The 20,718-nt window shown below is 48.8% G+C and overlaps 2 protein-coding genes and 1 pseudogene across 2 annotated transcripts; 1 reads left to right on the forward strand and 2 right to left on the reverse strand.

Moving 5' to 3' along the window:
* The first annotated feature begins 423 nt into the window (after positions 1-423).
* Positions 424-1,873, forward strand: LOC123397831 (transcription factor MYB36-like). Its single transcript, XM_045092363.1, has 2 exons — positions 424-764; positions 897-1,873. Exons 1-2 carry the CDS (start codon positions 629-631, stop codon positions 1,664-1,666), a joined length of 906 nt encoding a protein of 301 aa, XP_044948298.1. The 5' UTR covers positions 424-628; the 3' UTR covers positions 1,667-1,873.
* A 105-nt stretch (positions 1,874-1,978) lies between these two features.
* On the reverse strand, positions 1,979-9,284 carry LOC123396837 (annotated as a pseudogene).
* A 2,941-nt stretch (positions 9,285-12,225) lies between these two features.
* On the reverse strand, positions 12,226-20,492 carry LOC123397833 (glutamate receptor 2.8-like). The gene is made up of 3 exons (XM_045092364.1): positions 20,148-20,492; positions 18,754-20,066; positions 12,226-13,690 (listed from the first exon to the last, which is right to left on the reverse strand). Exons 1-3 carry the CDS (start codon positions 20,419-20,421, stop codon positions 12,458-12,460), a joined length of 2,820 nt encoding a protein of 939 aa, XP_044948299.1. The 5' UTR covers positions 20,422-20,492; the 3' UTR covers positions 12,226-12,457.
* Positions 20,493-20,718: the final 226 nt, after the last annotated feature.

The following is a 20,718-nucleotide window of genomic DNA, read 5'->3' on the forward strand; positions in this document are numbered from 1 at the left end:
TTTTAGATACATATATTTTTATTTATTTGTACGATAAATATTTTCGTACAAAGAAAGTATATGTATAGGTAAACCGATTTTTTTTAATATAACACATACATAGATCTTTTAATCCCTCGGATCCATATTACTCGTCGTTCAAACGGCTGCAGATACATCCGTTTGAGCGACAAACAATATGGATACGAGGGAGTAGCTTTTTTTTCTAATTATACAGTTTTGTTAGCACAAGACCGTAAAAATACTAGAATACCACTATATTCCCTAAGAAAACATGTGTATGAAAAGAAATGAAGCACTTAGACTGAGAGGGAGCGGCCAGAAGTACACAAGTCAAGAGCACGGTACTTTCTCCTCCCACTCCCACGTCGTGAGGGCTAGCTAGATCCTAGCCCCTCACTATAAAATGCCCGGTCCTCGCGGCACAACCTCACCAGACACCAGCCACAGCCATCCATCGCCGTCGACTCGGCCACTCAGCTGCTGCATCGACCACCGTCGTGCATGCCGCATGCGACGCGATCCAGCTAGCTAGCTATAGCTGGAGCTGAACCGAAGCAGCCGGCGCCCAGAGTGGAAGAGAAATTAAGAGACCGATCGAGAGCTCGAGCTCGAGCTCGGCGTCGAGATGGGCAGGGCGCCGTGCTGCGACAAGGCGAGCGTGAAGAAGGGCCCGTGGGCGGCGGAGGAGGACGACGTGCTCAGGGCCTACGTCGCCGACCACGGCACCCCCGGCAACTGGATCGCGCTCCCCCGCAAGATCGGTACGTACTGCATGCCCTGCCGCCGCCGCCGCTGCTACGACGTGCCAGGCCGCGGAGTCGCGGACCATGCCTCTCCGGCACCGGAGCGATCAAGGGTTAGATTAGATACTAACACGTCGACGCTGTGTGCAGGGCTCAACAGGTGCGGCAAGAGCTGCCGGCTGCGGTGGCTCAACTACCTCCGGCCCAACATCCGGCACGGCGGCTTCACCGACGAGGAGGACCGGCTGATATGCAGCCTCTACGTCAGCGTCGGGAGCAGGTGGTCGACCATCGCCGCGCAGCTGCCGGGGAGGACGGACAACGACGTCAAGAACTACTGGAACACCAAGCTCAAGCGGCGCCTGCTCGGTGGCGGCCGCCGCCCCATCAGGTACGCGCTGCCGCACCTGCAGCCACAGCCGCGCCTCCTCCTCGCGAGCCCCACCGGCGGCGGCGCATCGACGGCGCTGGAGAGGATGCAGCTGAGCGTGCAGCGACGCCACGTCGGCCTCCAAGACACCCCGGGGCTCCCCTTGTACGGCAACCTCTGGCCAGCCCAGCAATCTGTACTCTCTCCTGCCGCTGGTTACTCCGGGTTCTGGTCTCATATCCAAGATCATCAGCGCACCTGGGGCAGCGGCGGCACCATGCCGCTGTCCACGAGCCCCACGGGCGAGACAGCGGTGGGCGTAGGGAGCTCGAGCTCCACACCGGCAGCGAGCTCCGTGACTTTCGACGGCGACATGGAGGACGAGATCGAGATGCTGCTCCAGCAGATAGGGTGCTTGGAGGAGGAAGGCAGCGGCCAGCTGATTGCCGGCGAGGCGGCGGACGACGGCAGCGCTGGTTCTTGGAGCTCCTGTTCCACTCCAGGAGTGGACTCGGTGTTCCAGGGCTATGTACAAGGGCAAGGGCAGTAGAATTATATGCATTTCAGACCTGAATATGGCCCTAATACTATTAGTCTATAGGTACGTAAATATGTGTACTAGTTCAGCAGCTTTTTCTCTGAAGATCTGGATTGATATGAGTGTATCGTAAATGTAGAACCAATATTCAGTATACATATGGGATATCAGTTTAAAGCCAGTGCTTCTCTGGTTAATCTGATTGTCCATTGAACAGCATATAAAGGGTAGTTAAGTACTGAAGTACCTCATCAGTTACCATCAGCAAGCATGCGTGCACTGCCAATGGTAGAAAGATCGACAAAATGTTCAAGAGCCAACAACTAAGCAGCAGTATTCTTGCATATACATAGCTTGCATACATGTCTAAGTGCACATTGCATTCCATATGTGATATGTGACAGATCTGGAAAACAGCATCAGGTGGCACCTTATAATACAGATTTGGACGCCAGATTAAATGTTCTTGCATCAATCTATGCGTTAAAAGGCCTAAACATAAATACAAATCAACAGACAAACGAATAAAGAATTACGGCCATCAGTAGTTATACGCTCACCGTGTAGTTCACTGCACGCTTATCAGTAGTCGTCAGGCTGCATGCGTACAACTACAAAGAAAGGTGGTTTTGCACTTCACACTCGTGATCCTTGTCCTTCTGGCGGGCTTCCTGTACTACCAACATTTGCCACTGGTCTCATCACTATTTGGGGTGTATTACTCTTGTGGGAGAGCTTGGACCAAATGGCAAGCCATCTGCTGAATACACCTTTATTGGTTATGAGAGCATGCAGGATCAATGCCAGGATTGAACATGCGCCGGAGATGCCGAACAACCCCTGAAAGCTGTGCAATGTAAGGTTGCTTGAAGTTTGGGAGTCATCTTTGTCGGGGCATGACTTATCACCGTACAATTCTTTCTGAAGTTCAGCCATTCTGCCACTCGATGACAGATTCAGTATTCCCCTCGTGATATCAGGCGTGAGTGGAGAGCCCCGAGGAAATGCCTGCACAAATGAGGATCGGAAAAGGCATCAGCGGTGAAATAAAAGCCTGGCATAACACTGATATCCAGTTACACAAACATTTATAACGGACCAGAATAACGGTAAGGCAGTTATATTAATCATTCATGCAAGCAGCTTGGTAAAGTGAGGCAATCATATGGAACATAGTATCATACTTAACGAACTTCACACAGTTTAGTCTAATACAAAGATAAAATTCAAGTAAATCAGTTGAAAACCCGATCAAGTAGATTTATCATGTTATTTAAGAAAGCATTCTATTTCTCAACAGAAAACCAATAAATATTTCCACCACTTTCTGCACAAACATGATAATGCATTTTAGGTTCCTGACGAACAAATTTAATCTCGTATTCGTCCTTTAGCATGTGCACATCGGACAAGTTCAGAAATTTCAAAGTATAATTCATAGATATTGGCTGAAACTATAATCTTAATAAAAGATTACTCTGATTTTTTGTTTGTTTGAGAGATATTTTGATGGTATGTGAAATTATAAATATACAAATTTGAGCTACTGGGACGATCCTACTAGAAAATAGCGACGGAAATTGATTCAGCATATAGGATTTAACAGTGCCAGAAATGTGCTACTATACAAGAGCTGGAAAGTTGGTACTCACATAACCAAATCCATCGAACCTGTAGATCGGTCCAGTCATAGTGTAGTTGTGGCAATATTTTGAAAGGAACAACTTAAGGTATGGTATCTCATCAACAATGACAGCAACTTTTTCAGTTGACAAGGCGTCATTGTATTCCTCAACAGAGTTGAGCGGAATCATCTTTGATTCATTAATTTTCAAACTTTTCAAAAGCCCAGGCAAGAATGAATCATTGAGGTAGCCGACATGGCTCCCTTTTCTGATAACCTCATCTAAATTGGTAACTGTTGGCTGAAGTTGTTCCACTGTGAGAATTGAGCTTAAACTTGCAGTATAACTCTGCTGCACTATCAGCACCACAAAAAGCCAAACAACTACAACAATTCTTGACAAGTTGTTCTTAATCTTCTCCCTGTGAGCAAATACGAGCGTCGAAAAGGAAAAGTAGAAGACCGATCCAATTTGATTAGCTGGGGTACCATTGAAATCTTCGTGATTCTCAACACACCAGACTACAAAGCCAGTGAAAACAACAAATGCCCCGGTTCCTAACCAAAGGTCAGCTGTCAAAGGCTTTAGGAATGTCCATGCAGTCTTCTGTCTCCGGTCCAGGACCGGAACCAGCATGCGCACCCCTGACTCCGTATAGGGAAGAGTAAAGTCCACATATAAAGAGCGGTTGGCCAAGATTGTTACATCACCTATCACTGCATCGAATTCCTGTCAGGAACAGATATAATGTGAGGTGAGAAACTTTCGAGCACATGGTATGTGGCTCTACAAGTATATGCAATAAAACTATATAGTTAGGCTAAATTATTAATCATCATAATTCAAAAGCATTTGTCTTACAAATTAAGAGGGGTGCTGATTCTTCTATTGGCTATGTTTTCTTTACTGCATGCACTTGTGTCATGTCCGAGAGAAAAATAATCCGTACAAGGAGGAAATATATGCTTTTTCTGATTGGAGCTTGTAACTAAAAAATTAGTACTCCCTCGGATTCATTCTAAACGGTCGCTGATTAACTACAACTTTGTACTAAATCAGCGACAATAAATATGGATCGGAAGGAGTAGTTGATTAAATAAAAACCCAGGAAACTGCCCTTTGCTTGGAGCATTCAAATAAAACCACCAAGCATAATGATGCATATCTGTTTCAAATGTACGCATTTATGCCAATATGCTCCCTAGAACAGGAGGCGAATGCTTTTAACTCTCATGTAACATAAGTGTACAAAAGAAGGAATCTGACCCAATGCGATGTGATAGCAGTAAATTTGGCATGGTACACTGATATTTTTTTTAATTTTTTAATTTTTTTTTAGAAAAGGAGGATGACCCACGGCCTCTGCATCTGGGAGATGCATGCGGTCATTTTATTGATTATTCTCGAGGACCTTACAAAGCAGTACAACAATATGCCTGAATCTGCCATCTTGGCAACATCTGCCGCTACTCCTATCCATATGATGAAGGGGTGCAAGCTGGACCAAATACCCAGACCTCTCACCTAAGCCTAACATCTAAAGCCGGAGACCCTGACCGAGCCACATACCGGGCCCGGGGCACAAACCGGTCCGACGCACTCACATGTGTCGTCGCCGCCATCTTCCACTGGTCCATCTTCAGATCAGATTGAGGTACCAGCCTTGGCAGGTGCCTCCGCCATCGACGCCATCATGACGCCAAACGACGACCTCCACCTACGCGAGTCCATCTCCAAGCAAGTGACGGAGATCCATCCTAGGATAGGGCCGCACCACCGCCGTCGCCCACCACCCACAAGCGTCACCCAGCCCCAAGGTTCCCAAAGCGGCGCCTTCAAGAAGGGAACGGCGTAGTGAGCGCCGCCGCCGCCCAACAAAGTTAAGGCTTTCGCCCGGCGGCCCGGGAGACCTAGGGGAAGGGGAAGTGAGGGGATCAGTCCATACCGACGCCTCCAAGGAGGGGAACGGCGCCCTCAGGCGTCGCCGGCGACGCGGCACCAGGGATTTCGCCCGAACTAGATCCCCACCACCAGCAACACCTCCTGTACAAAACCGGCAATCCAAGGAAGCGCGGCCCGACCAGGCTGGCCCGCACGCCGAACAAGGGAGTAGGGGAGGCGCCAGATCGTGCGCACCGGCCACCGCAAAAGCCGCCGCCGTACGCCAACGGCCACCGGATCTCGCCGCCCGCGCGGCCGAGACGCCGGATCCACCTCCCGCACGGCTGCTAGCCTGACGTGCCTCGCCAATGGAGCCACCGCTTCAGATCCGGGACTCCGCATGCAGAGGCAGGGCGGCCTAGGCCCCGCCGCCACCATCCTTGGCGCCCCGGGCTTGCCCGGCGGCTGCCTCAGGCGGCGGCGAGGAAGGGAGGGGGAGGGGGAGGCGGCTAGGGTTGGGAGGGAGGGAGGGAGACGTGCGTGAGAGTCAGGAAGGGAGGGGGAGGGGGAGGCGGCTCGGTACACTGATATTTGATGCACATGGACTAAACACATAGTATGGTATGCTCTTTCGAACAAGTACACAGATGTAATCATACATGTTTGCACACTAAAGACGAATAATTGATTGGGAGTAAACTATTAGTTTTGTATACTTGAGAAAACAACAAGAAAAACGCAATGTGAATAGCTATTTCTGATCTTTTGAATCATTATTTCCAAGCTTTAGCTGCTCTGTCTAGGAGAGATCATGTCAAAGCGCAAAACAGAGGGAAGAGAAGACAGAAGAGTACGTACCTTACGATAAAGCTTGTAGATAAGTTCATCATATGTTCCATTACTATTTCCTTGCCCGTCATCAAATCCACGGTAGGTATATGGTACTTCGTAGGGTAGATTAGCAACTACTTCATCAAAAACTTCGATGCAGAACCCTTTTTTGCCTTCGGGGCCATCTTTATATCTTACAAATTGGCCAAACCCAGGATTTGCAGGTACACCTATTGTGAGAATTTTATTCCTCGGCAATAGCCAGCCTCTAGGAACAGTTTTATTGTCTCCTGGCCATATGATGTTAATATTAGACTTCATATTTAGACTACTAGAGATGCCAAATTCTGGAGTCCAAAAACCAACTTCTCTTCTCTCCTGACCAACAATGTTGATTATCGTATAAATTGATGATACTAACTGTGTGTTTTCAATACGAAAATTTCCGCTCATGCCCGAAAAGTTGACCTTCAGTAGTGCACCTCGCAGTTTTTCAGCAGCCTTTGAAGTATCTATTCTGTCAAAGTCAGTGGACCCACTCTTTGTTACAGACGGCCGAAAATCTCGCATATCCAGCCTTCTCTGCAGCTGATGCTAACGCCCATATGGTATCATAAGCATAGAGACCAGACACTGTGGGTTCACTTAACGAGGTGCCTGGATTTTCTAATCGGTACTTGCTGTGCCATCTCTGTGAAAAGTTTTGAAGTTTCACGGTATCTTGGACATGAGGTTTCACCCCAAGAACTCCTTGCATCACATCTAGAGCCGGAGAACCAACCACATCAAAGATATCTGTCAAGCCATACGCGGTAATCCAGACAAATCCCTGGCCCATCATCCCTTCTTCCTTAGCAAGCTGGAAAAACTTGAGGGCTAGCGCATGCGACATCCGGACAACAAATACGCTTGTCCAACTGTGTCCTAAGTTTGAGATAGCTGCCTTCATAGCATCCTCTGTAGCTGAAGGATGGATCTTGCACCTGTAAGAGACACGCGCGTCAACTCGTTTGAGGGCATCAACAAGGTCAGGAATGAACTTGGTATTGGTATCATCATCCTCAAAGACAGGGACGACTTCCCTCCAATTGTGTTTCTGAACAAGTGAGGCGATGGCTTCTGCTTGAGAGGAGTCGTTCCATGCAGTCCGGATGAAGTACGGAGTGAGTCCGGATCGTGACGGGCAATCCGCGGAGAATGAAATGATTGGAACCGATGATTTGTTCCCGAGCCGCGCAAGAAATTTAGCCTGGGTCGACGTCTGCGGCCCGACGATCGCCTGCACGCCCACATTTTTCAGTAGATCAACACCTGCAATGCTGTCATTTCTTAGGAAGTGATTCACAGCAGTGGCTCTCACTCATAATACGTACGGTACATGATTAAATTGGTTGGCGATGGAAAATAAAACACGAAATGTCGGATTTACCCTCACTAACGGGGCACTAATATTAATAACCAAAAGTTGGAGAAAGCTATAGGTTGGCTAAACGGCTTTGATTTTCCAAGTGTTGAAACGCCGGCCGAACTCGCCGATGGGCTCCAACTCCAACTCCAATGTCTGCCCTCCCTGGCGGCATGGGTGGAATAGAAATTGGAACATCAAAACGGTCTTCGAACTGGGATTCGACGGCTACATGGCTCAACGAGATGTGGGCCGGGAGAAGGGGTACCTTGTCTGTGCGCCGCGGAGGGATGTGTGAGGACGAGCAGGAGGCAGGAGCTCAGGGCGAGACTAGCAGCGGAGCTCGGACCGCCGGCCGGATGGGAAGATAATTAAACGGCGAGGCGAGCGCCGCCGCCCCGACTTGCAGTTGCCGAGTCGGATAGGTTTTTTTGTTTTTCCTGAGAAAGAAGGATCGGATATCTTTGTGGGCCAATTGTAATGGGAAATCTCTAAGCGCCAAAAACCTACGGCTCGCGCAGAAGATTCGGCCCATAGCTAGCCCATACCACCAGGGCTCAAAAGTTTTTCTGGGGGAAGGACGGATTGGTGCGGCTAGTTTTAATCACTCTTCGAGTTCCAGTTGCAGGAATGCTAAGACTATCTATAATGAAAGGAAATATAAAGTAGTAACATGTATATGTTATTAATTTAAGTAATTATCTTTACAGTGAATAGTAATATTGATTCTTTTATTTTTATTAGTTTATAGACTTAAAATATGTGTTATGTTACTCATAATATGAATAACTAGCTATGTTACTTAATTTCTTTTATTATTATTAATTAGTTTTTATATCATATTATTTTACTTAGGTGATATCTATGTTGTTACCTATATTACTCCAACGGTGGGTAGTCTAGTAAGGCTGATTTATGATTCAAAAGTTGTACTCCCTTTGTTTCTATATATTTCTCCTTTTAAAGATTCAACTACAGACTACATATAAAATAAAATGAGTGAATCTACACTTTAAGTTATGTTTATATACATCGTATGTAGTCCGTAATAAAATCTTTAAAAATACAAATATTTAAAAACGGGGGAGTATATAGTTAACTCGGAGGGTAATCCGCTGGTTCCGCATTGTTTATGACGTAACAGTTGTTTGAAGTTAATAAAGTGCATGGCAGTCCCTAAAATAGTCGCCCAAAAAGAACCCGGCAGTCCCTAGAAAAAAGGACTCGGTTGAGAACTTGAAATCAGCAGACTAGACAAAGGGGCTAAACATTTGCGTGTATGAAGCGTAGGTCAAATCGTTGACCGCATCCAATCTTTTGGGATACGAAACTACTCACGTCATTTTTAAATTTTGATTTAGAAAAAACCCGGCCCTAGCTGGGTATAGTGCTTTTGCCTTGAGCCAACGAGAAGACATCAACAGATCAATGGAAAATGGTGGGGAAAACACAGCGCTGTAAACAGAACTGGATCGTCGGCGCAAGGGGATAAACCTTTTCTCTGGAGTACTGTATTTGCCATGCATGCATGGCGGCTATAGGCATGAGCGGCTAATTTTAATGCTCGGTTTGAGCGACGCACTTCCGTACCTGCGGCAGCGGCGTGGACAGCGTCGGGGCCGGTGTCCCGGAGGTGGAGCTTCAGCCTGGTACCGTGGCCGGCCTGGCCGGCGTCGGCGTAGAAGTCCTCCACGGCGAGCTCCATGCACGTCCAGCTCATGTTCCCCACCCATGTCGTCCTGTCCAGGATCACCCCCACGTCCACCACCCGCTGCCGCCGGCGAGGAGCCGCGCCGCCCCCCTGCGCCGCGACACCGGAAGCAGCGCCGACGAGAAGCGCTAGAGCGAGGAGGACCCGGAGGTGGAGAAGCGTCGTCGCTGTCTTCATGGATCGATCGACCGATGCCTGGCCAAAGAAAGAAGGCTTCGCTGCTACGTTTGATGAATGAAACGACTTTTCCTTTTAGAGTTGCTTCGTGGCTGCCTTTACATGCACGTACGTATAGTATATAGTACTTACGTACGTTACGTACGTGCGCGGCACGGTGCGAGGCAATACGTTTCCTTGATCGGCCGCGTGCTGTTGACCTGCTACTCATATGCATCTTCCTCCCTCCAAGCTCCATCGCTGTCAATCGGTTGTCTGTTGTGTGCGACAAGACAATGGCACTATTCCCGCCGGCCATGAATCGTGGAATTCGATCGGCGTGCTCGGGTTAAGCAACCAGGGTCGTCCGTCTAAGCCCGAGTCAAGGTTTTGAAAAGTCTCAATCAGTTTAGAAAAGCTTTTACTTTGATGATGAAAAACTCATGATTTTTTTTAAAAAAGTGCAAATTGTACGTATTTTTTATTATATAAATTTTGCCTTTTTTAAAATATAAAAAGAATTGAAGTTGCAATTTTCTCAATCGACAATCATCCAGTACAAACACGCTAGTAACCAATCCATGCCATCATTCAAACTAATTAAGTTGCTGGCCGGACCAGTATTCCACCACCTCTCCTCCAACACCGGATGATTGTCAACTTGCCATGGTTGGCCGTGGACTAATATTTTTGGCCGTGAATTAATAGTCAGCCTTTTCTGCAGCAACAACATCAACAATCGAGCACACGATCCAGAAGACCTTTGTGTATTATCTTTTTATTTAGGTGAACTCGTGGGAAGTGGGAACTCCTTTCACGGAGTGTATTTATAAATTTCCAGCTTTTTTTGCAACGCACAAACTTTGAAGGAGAAAGCAAGGGACAAACATGCCGACCAGTTGATGGTTACTTGTCGAGAATTTCAGTGCAGGGGCAGGGGACCAACCCTCGAATTCTATAGGTAGGGTACACTCTGAGTGGCACGTTGATTTTCTTTTCCGCGGAGGACTAGTCAACAACCGAATTTCTTGACTCGTTTTTCAGATAGAGAAAGTTGTGCAACTAATTTTGTACTCGATTTACAACATCAAACAATTTCAGTTAATTTGAAACCAAGGGGGTATGTATACAATGATAGTAGTACAACACGAATCCACCTAGACGAAAACTCCCCACCACTAATTCATTTTTCTTAGGTTGTCCGTAATGATAGTATTATAGGTAATATTATGCATATCAACTAAGCAATTTCGATGAGGTGTCATAGAATTAAGAGTCCCGTTTCGGTACACCTCCCCTTCACAAAACGTAGAAGGATAGAAAGGTCATTTCCCTTGAAACGTATTCGCAGGCAGTATACGTACACCGCCACGTTGGCCCGCCCCGCCCCGCCCTGCCTCGCCAGGTCGCCACCGCGGACGTGGAAAACCGTCGCCTCGTCACGCCGCACGCCACGCCCCCGACCCGGTTGACTCGTCGTGCATGTTGGGCCAGCCCGTCGCTTGACCTAATTCAGCGTCGCACGCGATTAACCTCGCCGCCGCCGACGCCGGTCACGATCAGCCCGCCGCACCTCCTCCACATCGCCGCCGACGACACATCCCCGTTCCCGACCACCACATCGTCGCTCCATTGCCGATCACCCCGCCGTCGGCTCGTCCATGTTCACCGCTGCCGCACGTCTACCCCATCGCCACCGACGACGTCGCCCCGTTTCCGACAACCACTCTGCCGCCCCGTTCCCGATCACCACGCCGCCGACCCGTCCACGTTCACCTTTGCCGAACGTCTAACAATCGCCGCCGACGACGTCGCCCCGTTTCCGACCACCACTCCGCCGCCTCGTTCCCGATCACCACGCCACCACCCCTGTCGAGGATCATCCCCTGCCGCCAGAGTCATCGTAGGTTTGTGGGCTAAGCTGTTGAAATAAAACTGAGTCTTATACAAAAATTTAATTGTAATTTTTTTATATCTTTATTGTTGTATAGTGTTTGAGGTGTGTTTGAATGGAGGAGGGCACTGGTTATTCGAAGGATGAGTATGATATAGATACCGTCGATGCAACTGATAACAGTTCTATTAGTGATGATGATTATAATAGCCCCAATGAATCATGGTCTTCATATGATAATTTACCTTCGGAGGATTTTCAAAATAATGAAGATGATACATGCAGTGAAAACGTAAGTGACATATATTTAGATCTTGAAGTTTGTGAAATACAATCTTTATTTCATGTGTGTGTTTATTGTACAGGAAGATGTGGATGTTGAGAATGCGAAAAATAATAAGGATGACTCTTTCTACGATAACGTAAATCAGGTATGTTTAATCATTTTTGTATGATAGCCACTAGTGTGTACTAGATTATGATGGAGCATAACTCTCATGGTTTTTTATGTATTTCTACAGGAGGACATAAATGATTGTATCGATGATGACGGTGAAGTAGAGATTGACATTGCGGAGACCGAGAAGCTGGAAAAGATGCTGGATATGCATTGTAAGGTTATGGAAATGACATTTAAATCCCAAGGAGATGCATACATGTTCTACAACAATCACGCGAAAGAGCATGGGTTCGGCATCAGGAAAGAGAAGGTGAAACGAGGAAAAGGTTCCGCAGGAATTATAAGGTTGAGGCGGTTTGTTTGCTTCAGAGCAGGAAGACGACAGAGGAAATTCATAACCATGGATGGTCGCACCCGCAGGTTAAGGGGGGAGACTCGTTGCGATTGCGGTGCGCACTTGATGGTGAAACTGGATAAAGCCCGTGAAGTTTGGTTCGTCGCGGCATTTTTTGATGATCACAACCATGACCTCGCTCGACCCGGTGAGGTCCCATTTTTATGGTCACATAGACGGATAGATGATTTCGAGAAGGCGGAGATGAGGACTAGTCAATAACCGAATTTCTTGACTCTTTTTTCAGATAGAGGAAGTTGTGGAACTAATTTTGTAAGATTTACAACATCAAACAGTTTCAGTTAATTTGAAACCGAGGGGGTATGTATACAATGATAGTAGTACAACACGAATCCACCTAAACGAAAACTCCCCACTACTAATTCCTTCTTCTTACAAGTTAGCAACAAAAAAATCGTACAAAGACTTTACATAGCATCAAATAATTGTTGTCATTTGTCGTTTACTACAAGGGACAGACGAGCACGAGCTGCCTCCTCCGCCGCCTAGCCACCGCCGACCGGCTCAATCGCACTGGTTGTCTGGGTTGCCATCTCAACCGACCCATTGTTTGTGGGTGGCGCACTGGACAGCCTGCCAACAATGCTCACACCGTCGGAGGGATGAGGGAAGGCAACCGCTCCCACATCGTTCTGGTTCCGGTCGGGCATAGTTTCGCTGTAGACCTTTCTGTCAAAGAGCTTGGCCAACATCCGGAGCCTGACCATCGACGATGGGCGTGACATGATCTCCGGGAGGGGCAGCCAGTAGTCCTCCTTCCTACGGAAGAAAGCGAGGTGGATAGTGAGGCAAACGAGCGAGGTGGCGCCGGTGATGACGAACAGGCTTCCGAAGCTGCTGAACCTGAGCGGGTTCGCGGTGAACGGCCCGCCGCCCTGCCCCTGTGACCTGTAGTCACCGAGCCACTTGCGCTCGATCCTATTCATCTCGTCGCTCTCGGTGAGGTTGAGCATCGCGTGCGACAGGTCCGTCACGTACGGCGACCCCTTGGGGAACGCGAACGCGAAGCCGCTGGTCATGTTGGGCTGGCCGGTGGCGGTGAAGTTCTCCCGGTAGGCCTCGAGGAAGATGCTGAGGTACGGCGTCTCGGTGATGATGGCGCCGATGCTGCCGTTCAGCAGCGCCTCCTGGAAGCTCTGCACGTCCTGGAGCCGCGCCACCCTCGCCTCTGGGAGCCCGAACTGGTCTATGGCCTGCCGGGCGAGGAAGGAGTTGTTGAGGACCCCGACCTTCTCCGCCGTGCCCTCCAGCAGTGTGCGGTAGTCCGCGATGGCCGGCCCGATCCGCGGCACCGTGAGCAAGGAGGTGAGGCTGGCGGTGTAGCTGGACTGCAGGATGAGCACCACGAAGACCCACACCACCACCACCATCCTCGACAGGTTGCTCTTGAGCCTCTCGTTGTGGGTGAAGACGAGGGTGGAGAAGCCGAAGTAGAACATGATGCCCGCCTGGTTAGACGGCGTCCCGCCGAATCTCTCGTTGTCGCGGCGCTCGATGGCCCACACCACGAAGCCGGTGAAGAGGAAGAAGAAGGCGCTGACGATCCAGAGGCCAGAGCTGAGTGGTTTGAGGAAGACCCACGTCCACTTGTTGCTGCCCCGTTGGTCGCGCAGCTGTACGATCATGGTGATTGACGTGGCCACGAAAGGCATCGTGAAGTCCACGTGGTTTGATCGCTTAGCCGTGATGGTCATGTCCGCCACCACCGCGTCGAATTTCTGCAGCAAAGGGCGAGGCGGCAAAGGTTTATTTATCCAAGTTTTGCTCTCAACTCAAATCCTTTGGTATGTATAAGCACATGAGTAATGTATATATAACCAAGCATGCAGAAACACATAAGTAATGTATATTTGGAGATGCCACTGATCTGTGGTGGAATTCTCTGAAAAGCAGATGTGAAGAGGTTAGGATGTATGGGAGGAGAGATACACCCTTGTGGATGTTCACTCCTGACAAAAAATTCACTGTGAGATCTCTATACCTACACTTGATTAAAAGTGATAGAGGCTTTCCAGAAAAATTCTTGTGGAAAGTCAAGGTACCTGTCAAGATTAACTTCTTTTTGTGGTTACGCAGTAGAAAAAGTATTCTTACTAGAGATAACCTGCTAAGAAGAGGATGGAAAGGATAAAAGAACTGTGTGTTTTGTGGACAGGATGAAACCATTGATCACGTATTCTTCTTCTCCTACTCAGTAGCTAGGTTGATTTGGAATATATTGAAATGTGCAATTGATCTACGTACGCTCTGGCCTACTTTGCTAGGTGAATGTTTTGATAGATGGATAAAAGTGTTCCCTAAATTTGATAAAAAAGTTGGTGCTTGTTGGCGTCTCTGCTCTTTTCCGGGCAATCTGGAAATGCAAGAATGATGTGATATTTCAAAGAAAGAAAATGTGTGATCATATGGATGTCATCATTGTAATGTGCAAATGGATATCGGACTGGGCTGTCTTGCAGATAAATCCACCAGAGGGGAAAATGCACATGGCACGATCATGCTCGATGTCGTGTACACGAACGAGAGCAGGGAGATGCCGTATTTTCTTAAACAGTTGAAGGAACGATGGCTTGACGCCGCAATGGATCATGAGAAGTTCTTGGGGCTTGATCTGGAGTACACGGCCGATCAACGCGGTGTTGCCGTCATCCAACTATGCTTCGCACACCATGTCTTGATCTTCCAATGGGCGAGGTAAGTTTTGAGTTCTTTGATCCAAGGTAATGACATTGTAAGTTTATTTGTTTCAATCATAGTTGGTTCCCTTCAAATAGTTGTAGTGAAACAATTTTGATTAGTTGAAGGGGAACACAATCTGATTGGAATAGTGTTTCATAACCTGAAAAATCGTATTAGAATCAACTAGTGTTTAATATGTTTCATTGGAATCATAGTTAGTTCGCTTCAAATAGTTGTAGTGAAACAATTTTGATTAGTTGAAGGGGAACACAATCTGATTGGAATAGTGTTTCATAACCTGAAAAATCGTATTAGAATCAACTAGTGTTTAATATGTTTCATTGGAATCATAGTTAGTTCGCTTCAAATAGTTGTAGTGAAACAATTTTGATTAGTTGAAGGGAACACAATCTGATTGGAATAGTGTTCCACAGTCTGAAAAATCTGATTGGTTCAATATGTTCCATTGAAAACATAGTTGTAGTGATACAATTTTATGCGGTGTTTTTTGATCCAAGGTTATGAAAATTGCATATAGCTAGTGATCTCTCTAGGTTCCATTGGATAGCAATATGATATATCATAGTCATGAAAATTGCATATAGCTAGTGATCTCTCTAGGTTCCATTGGATAGCTATAGTGAACTCTCTAGGTTCCATTGCATATGTTCTATTTGAATCCTAAAGATAATTTTCTCTTTAGTTGTAGTGAAACATGTTTCCTTATTGCAGCAGTATGTAACATTTGTTCCATTTTGATTTGTTTCTGTTGCAGTAGTGACAAGCATTGTCCAGAACTCATGGACTTCCTTCGCAGTGGCATCACTTTTGCTACCGTTGACATAACGAACGACAAGCTGAAGATGAGGTACAGCTTCGGTATTGAGATACCAACTGGTTGCCTCATTGATCTCCAAACGGTATTCAGGCTTCGACATGTCAGGACTTCGATGGCTCATATGGCAGTTGCCTTGATCGACGAGGAATATGGTGATATGAAGACCAATTTCCCAAAGTCTCAGCACAAACTTTGGGAGAAGGCCCCACTTGATCGTATCAACATTGAGTATGCAGCAAAAGATGCATACGTTTCATACGAGTTGTACCGCAAGATTCGAGTCGTCAACTATGGCCAGCGTCACCTCGAATAAGGTGGACATTCTGATTGGACTAGTATCAACTATGGCCAGCTATATATCTATGATAGCTATTATTATGTACTGTTTGGACTAGTATCATGTACTGCTTGGACCAATTTATATATGTCTAGTTTCTGTTTGTGCCATTATAGTTTCCAAATTTGAATGCTTTAGCCCTTTATAACTTCATTTGCTACTTTTGAATGGTTTAGCCCTTTCTAACTTCATGGTTTCATGCATTTCGATCACATATATATACAAAAAGTCTTCAGTTCAAATAAGTTCAAAAAATAAAATCCCTTTTGTAATAGATCTGTTTTTGATTAAAACAGTCATTTAAAAATGAAAGACCATTAGTCCCACGTGGCGTGCAGCGGAACCACGTGGCGTGCCGCGGAACCACTTTTGTTAGGAAATAAATTTCATTACAGATTACATACGGAGCAAAACGAATGAATATATACTCTAAAACAGAGAAATACACTTTGAATCTTCGTTATGGAATTTTTTTAACAATTAATTAAAAATTCAAAATAGCTCCGAAGTATTTTTAGATTAAACTTGACTTTGGTTTGCACTAGTATATAAACTTTTAGATACTGGGCAAAAAAAGACAAAATCTATTGCTATTATAAATCACTATTCACACTATTTTGATAAAAAAATTGTCTTTTTTGAAAAAAAAACATCAATTTGTATTTTTATTTTTGTGGATTTTTTTCCACATGTACAGTGAAAAGTTTATTTCAAATATATTTTCAGAATTTTTGGACTTTTTTATTGAATTGTTATTTTTGTTTTGCATATAGGGTGTATATACATCCAGGTTATAAAAGTTACGGTCCCTTTAAAATATGTCTATATACATTTGTATGTAGTCTCTAAAAACATCTATAGATGGGCGTCCCAAACCCGCCTTATACGCTCACACAAGCCGTCCGATCATTGAATTGTCACGAAATTTTAACCCAGCCTGACGTCTCAAACGGGCCTTAAATGTCCGGGCTGACGGGCACACCCCTCATATCGTGCTTAAATATGGGGCGAATATGGGGACGCCCAGCCGGACATGTCCACCACGCGGGCCTGATGATGTAGTCCCACACGGACTCGTGCGGAAAGCCGACGGTTCAACGTACGCCTTGTCCGTCGCCGCGGTATGAACACCGTGTGACGCCGTTTCGGCTTGCTGCCCAAGACCAAATTCGACTATTTAAGCCCACCGACGTCCTCCAGCCCTAACACATCCACCTCCTTCCTCTCCGCGCCACCACTCGAGCCCGTCCGCCTCCTCTCCTCCACTCTCTCACGCTCTCCGACGTCGACAAGGTCTGACATAAGATCACCATCTAATTGATGCTCACATTGAAGCGTCGGATGCAGATCAAGGCGGAGATCCAGGCTAGGCGCACCACCCGCGTCGCTGCAGGGCTGCCTCCGAACTCATCGAAGTCGAAGGAGGAGGAGGAGGAGCCGAAGGAGGAGAAGGGAGAGCAACTGCCGGAGCCGATGGATGTGGCGGATCTGGAGAAGGAGGAGGCAGAGCAACCTGCTTTGGGGGTTCAACATGACGGAGACGGAGTTCGCCTCGCCCAAGCCGAGGATATGGTGGAGCAGTAGGCCATCCTGGAGTCCATCCAGGATGAGGCCGAAGTGAAGGCCAACCAGAAGCTCCTCCGACATAAGTAGGCGGAGGCCGGCGTGCTCTTCATCAAAGTCGAGGCGTATATGTAGGAGGAGAAGGAGGCCGAAGCGGGGCAGTCAGAGGCACGAGAGCGGGCGGAGCTGCAGCTGTCGTGCATGTATCCGTCGAAGGGGACATAGATAGTCGACATCCTCGACAAGGAGTAGCTACCTAGTATGTAGATTTTTTATTTTGCATGTTTTTATGGATATAAAAATCTAGTATGAGATGTCCTGATGTAGTGGTGTTAATTTTGGTCAATCTGCGGATGAGGTGGTTAAGATGCTCTAATAGAATATAAGAAAGTTTGTTCTAAGTCTTTTTTGTAAAAGTTAGGCTCCATGCTTCTTTAGAGTGTGTTAACTCGTACTTTGAGTACAGTCGTTGCCGCACACTCGTCTTCTCTAACTACCAGGAGAGGCGATCGCGCGGACAATTCCTGCCTTCTCGTCGACGAGGGCGTGGGCTCGCCTTCCCTTCGCTCGTCGCTCCGATGGCAGCGGGAGGGTGGGGGAGCCCGGTTCCTTCCGTCTGGTCTGTAGATAGGTTTAGGATAGGTATGTCGGGTGTTTGCGCTTGGTCGGTGCCGACGTCATCACCGCGAATAAAGTTTTTCAGGCCACCGACTAGACGAGTTCTTCTGCGACGTCGAGGAGCCATGGATTTGTGTTTGAGCGAGTTCCTCAAGATGTTGTTGTAGATCTTGCTTAGGTTCTTGTTTCTTTGGCTTCGTCCGCGTTACGTCGGCTGCGTTTCCAACATCGCCGTGGAGCCAGAAGTTTGTGTCTTGGAGTTGGCCGGCGTTGCAATGCCGGTCTTGTCCAAGGGATAGTCCACACCAAGATTGGCGGTGGAAGATGGTTGCCGGTTTTGAAGTTTTTCGACGGTTCCATCAGTCGAGACCTTTAATACCACGATCCAAGTTGTGTAAAGTATTTCTTCGGCCGACGATCCACATCAGCATGTGCGTTGCCACTTGTGACAACGTTTGTTTAGAGGTTCATAACGCAGCTTGGATGTTATGACACTATCTTGGATCTTGGTAAGTTGGAGGCCTATGTTTCTCTCCTTCGACGAACGCTTCAGTGTTGACGGCGGCTAGATTCTTTGACGATGGTGATGTAAATTTTCTTGTATGCTGTTTTTTCGGACTATTTCAGAGAAAAACGATATATGCTGTATGTTGCTATTTTTATGAATAAATATATGGTTTCTCTAAAAAAAACTTAGACTTTGAATAAATACTAGGCAAAGTTAAATAAAAGAAAAAAGGACTTACCCCGTTGTTAACTGCCTCGGCCAACTGGTCGTAGGGCATGCGGTCCGCCTTCACGTACTCGAACGGCAGAGCGTACGGAAGCAGCCGCACCGCCGCCTCGAACGCCTCGATCACAAACCCGCCGGCCGTCGTCCGGTTCGTCTCCGGGTCCACGTCAAGGTACAAGATCGCCCGGTAGCCGGGCGGGATCATCCCCGGCACCGCCACCCGTAGCTTCGCGGCGCTCGTCGGCTGCACCCACCCTCTTGGCCGGACGGTCGACTCTCCCGGCCAGATGAACGGCGAGAGCTCGCCATCCGCTTTGCTGGAACCGCAATCGACATGTCGGCTCAGCCCGTACTTCGGCGTCCAGAACCCGATGCCCCTCCCCGTTCCATCGTGCACGATGCTTACCACGCGGAAGGCCGGCACCGCGAGCTCGCCGCCGATGAGCTCGAACCCGCCGCCGAGGCCCTCGAATGTCGCGTCGCTGATGGCTCGGAGGAGCTTGTCGCCCGATCTTGACTTGCCGAGCCCGGAGATGTCGGTGGGGCCGCCCTTGCCGCCTGCCAGCCCCGGCGGCGATGATAAGTCGCTGGGGCTGAGTCGCTCTGCCGCGGACGCGACGGCCCACGCGGCGTCGTACGCCCACAGAGCGTAGCAGCCCATCACGGCTTGCGCATGGTCAGCTTCCCGGTGGTCGCTCATGTACCGGTGCGCCCACCGCTTCTTGACATCGCGCAGCCGCGGCGTTGTCGGCACGTAGGGCGCGAGCCCGATGACGCCCTGCGGCGGGTCGACGAAGCCGATGAGCCCCGTGAGCCCGTCGGTGATGATCCACGCGTAGCCGGCGCCCGTCATGCCGGCCTCCGCGGCGGCGGCGAACACGCTCCTGGCGACCTCGGCGCGCGTGTGCAGCACAAAGACGCGCGTCTGCTCGGACTCCATGCGGTACAGCTCCGCGGCGATGGCGTCGGGGGTCGCGTCCTCCGGAAGCGCGCAGCGGTAGGGGACCTCGGCGCGCGCGGCGGTGAGGGCGTCGACGAGGAAGGGCACGAAGGCGGCGCCGTAGTCGTCGTCCTGGTAGATGGGCACGACGCGGCGCCACCCGAAGTGCGCGGCGAGCGCGGCGACAGCGCCGGCCTGCGCCGCGTCGCTCACCGCGGCGCGGACGAAGAAGCTCGGCGAGGCGGGCGACACCGACGGGCTGGTGGCCGAGAAGGACACGACGGGGACCTCGGCCCGCGTGGCGAGGTCGGCGACGAAGGCCGCCTCGACGGACGACTGCGGGCCGAGGATGGCGCGCGCTCCCTGGGTCGTCATCAGCTGCAACGCTGCATGCACCGATGGACGTGACGTCAAGCCAAACGAGCGGCAGAAAGGAACAGAAGCGTCTGTCTGTTGGCCATACGTACCGGCGGACGCGGCGGCGACGACGTCCCCGCCGGAGTCGTGCTGCAGGATCCGAACCCGGAAGGAGGAGTTGGGGAAGGCGGCGTAGAAGTCGTCGAGGGCCATGGGGATGGTGGTGTTGGCGACCTTGCCGACGGGCGAGGCGGCGTCGATGATGAGCCCCACCCTGACCTCCGCCGGCGTGGTCGGCTGCGCCCGCGAGGTCACGGTGAAGGAGGCGGCGAGGCCGGCCAGGATGAATAGAAGGTAGGGACGAGCGAACGAGTCCCCGGCCATGGCAGGAGAGAGCAGGGCAGTCAATTGCTTGGGCGAGACAACTACTAGTACCACCAGAGTTCGGTCGCATCATCCTTCCTCTCTGTTTTTAACGAATTTGATTGGTTGCGCGCGTGGGTTTGACCTCCTTTTGTAGAATCAGAGCCAATGTGCGGGTTTTGCATTTGTTCCAGTAGTTTCTTTTCTGAAGATATATGCTGTATGTGTGTGTGAATCAGAGACAAATGTGACGTTGAATTTGGATCCTATCCCAGGCATCTCATCAGTATGCTAGACAGAAGTTCAAGACCAAACAAG

This window comes from Hordeum vulgare, chromosome 5H (genome assembly GCF_904849725.1).
Source record: "Hordeum vulgare subsp. vulgare chromosome 5H, MorexV3_pseudomolecules_assembly, whole genome shotgun sequence".
Lineage (NCBI taxonomy): Eukaryota > Viridiplantae > Streptophyta > Magnoliopsida > Poales > Poaceae > Hordeum > Hordeum vulgare.

What these genes read in the sequence shown, in the direction of transcription:
- LOC123397831 (XM_045092363.1), top strand. Translation starts at nt 629, where the DNA reads ATGGGCAGGGCGCCGTGCTGCGACAAGGCGAGCGTGAAGAAGGGCCCG. An exon ending in CGCGCTCCCCCGCAAGATCG is followed by an intron (nt 765 to 896) that starts GTACGTACTGCA and finishes CGCTGTGTGCAG; the next exon opens with GGCTCAACAGGTGCGGCAAG.
- LOC123397833 (XM_045092364.1), bottom strand. Translation starts at nt 20,421, where the DNA reads ATGGCCGGGGACTCGTTCGCTCGTCCCTACCTTCTATTCATCCTGGCC. An exon ending in CGTCGCCGCCGCGTCCGCCG is followed by an intron (nt 20,067 to 20,147) that starts GTACGTATGGCC and finishes CGGTGCATGCAG; the next exon opens with CGTTGCAGCTGATGACGACC. An exon ending in CCGAGGCAGTTAACAACGGG is followed by an intron (nt 13,691 to 18,753) that starts GTAAGTCCTTTT and finishes CCTTTGCTGCAG; the next exon opens with AAATTCGACGCGGTGGTGGC.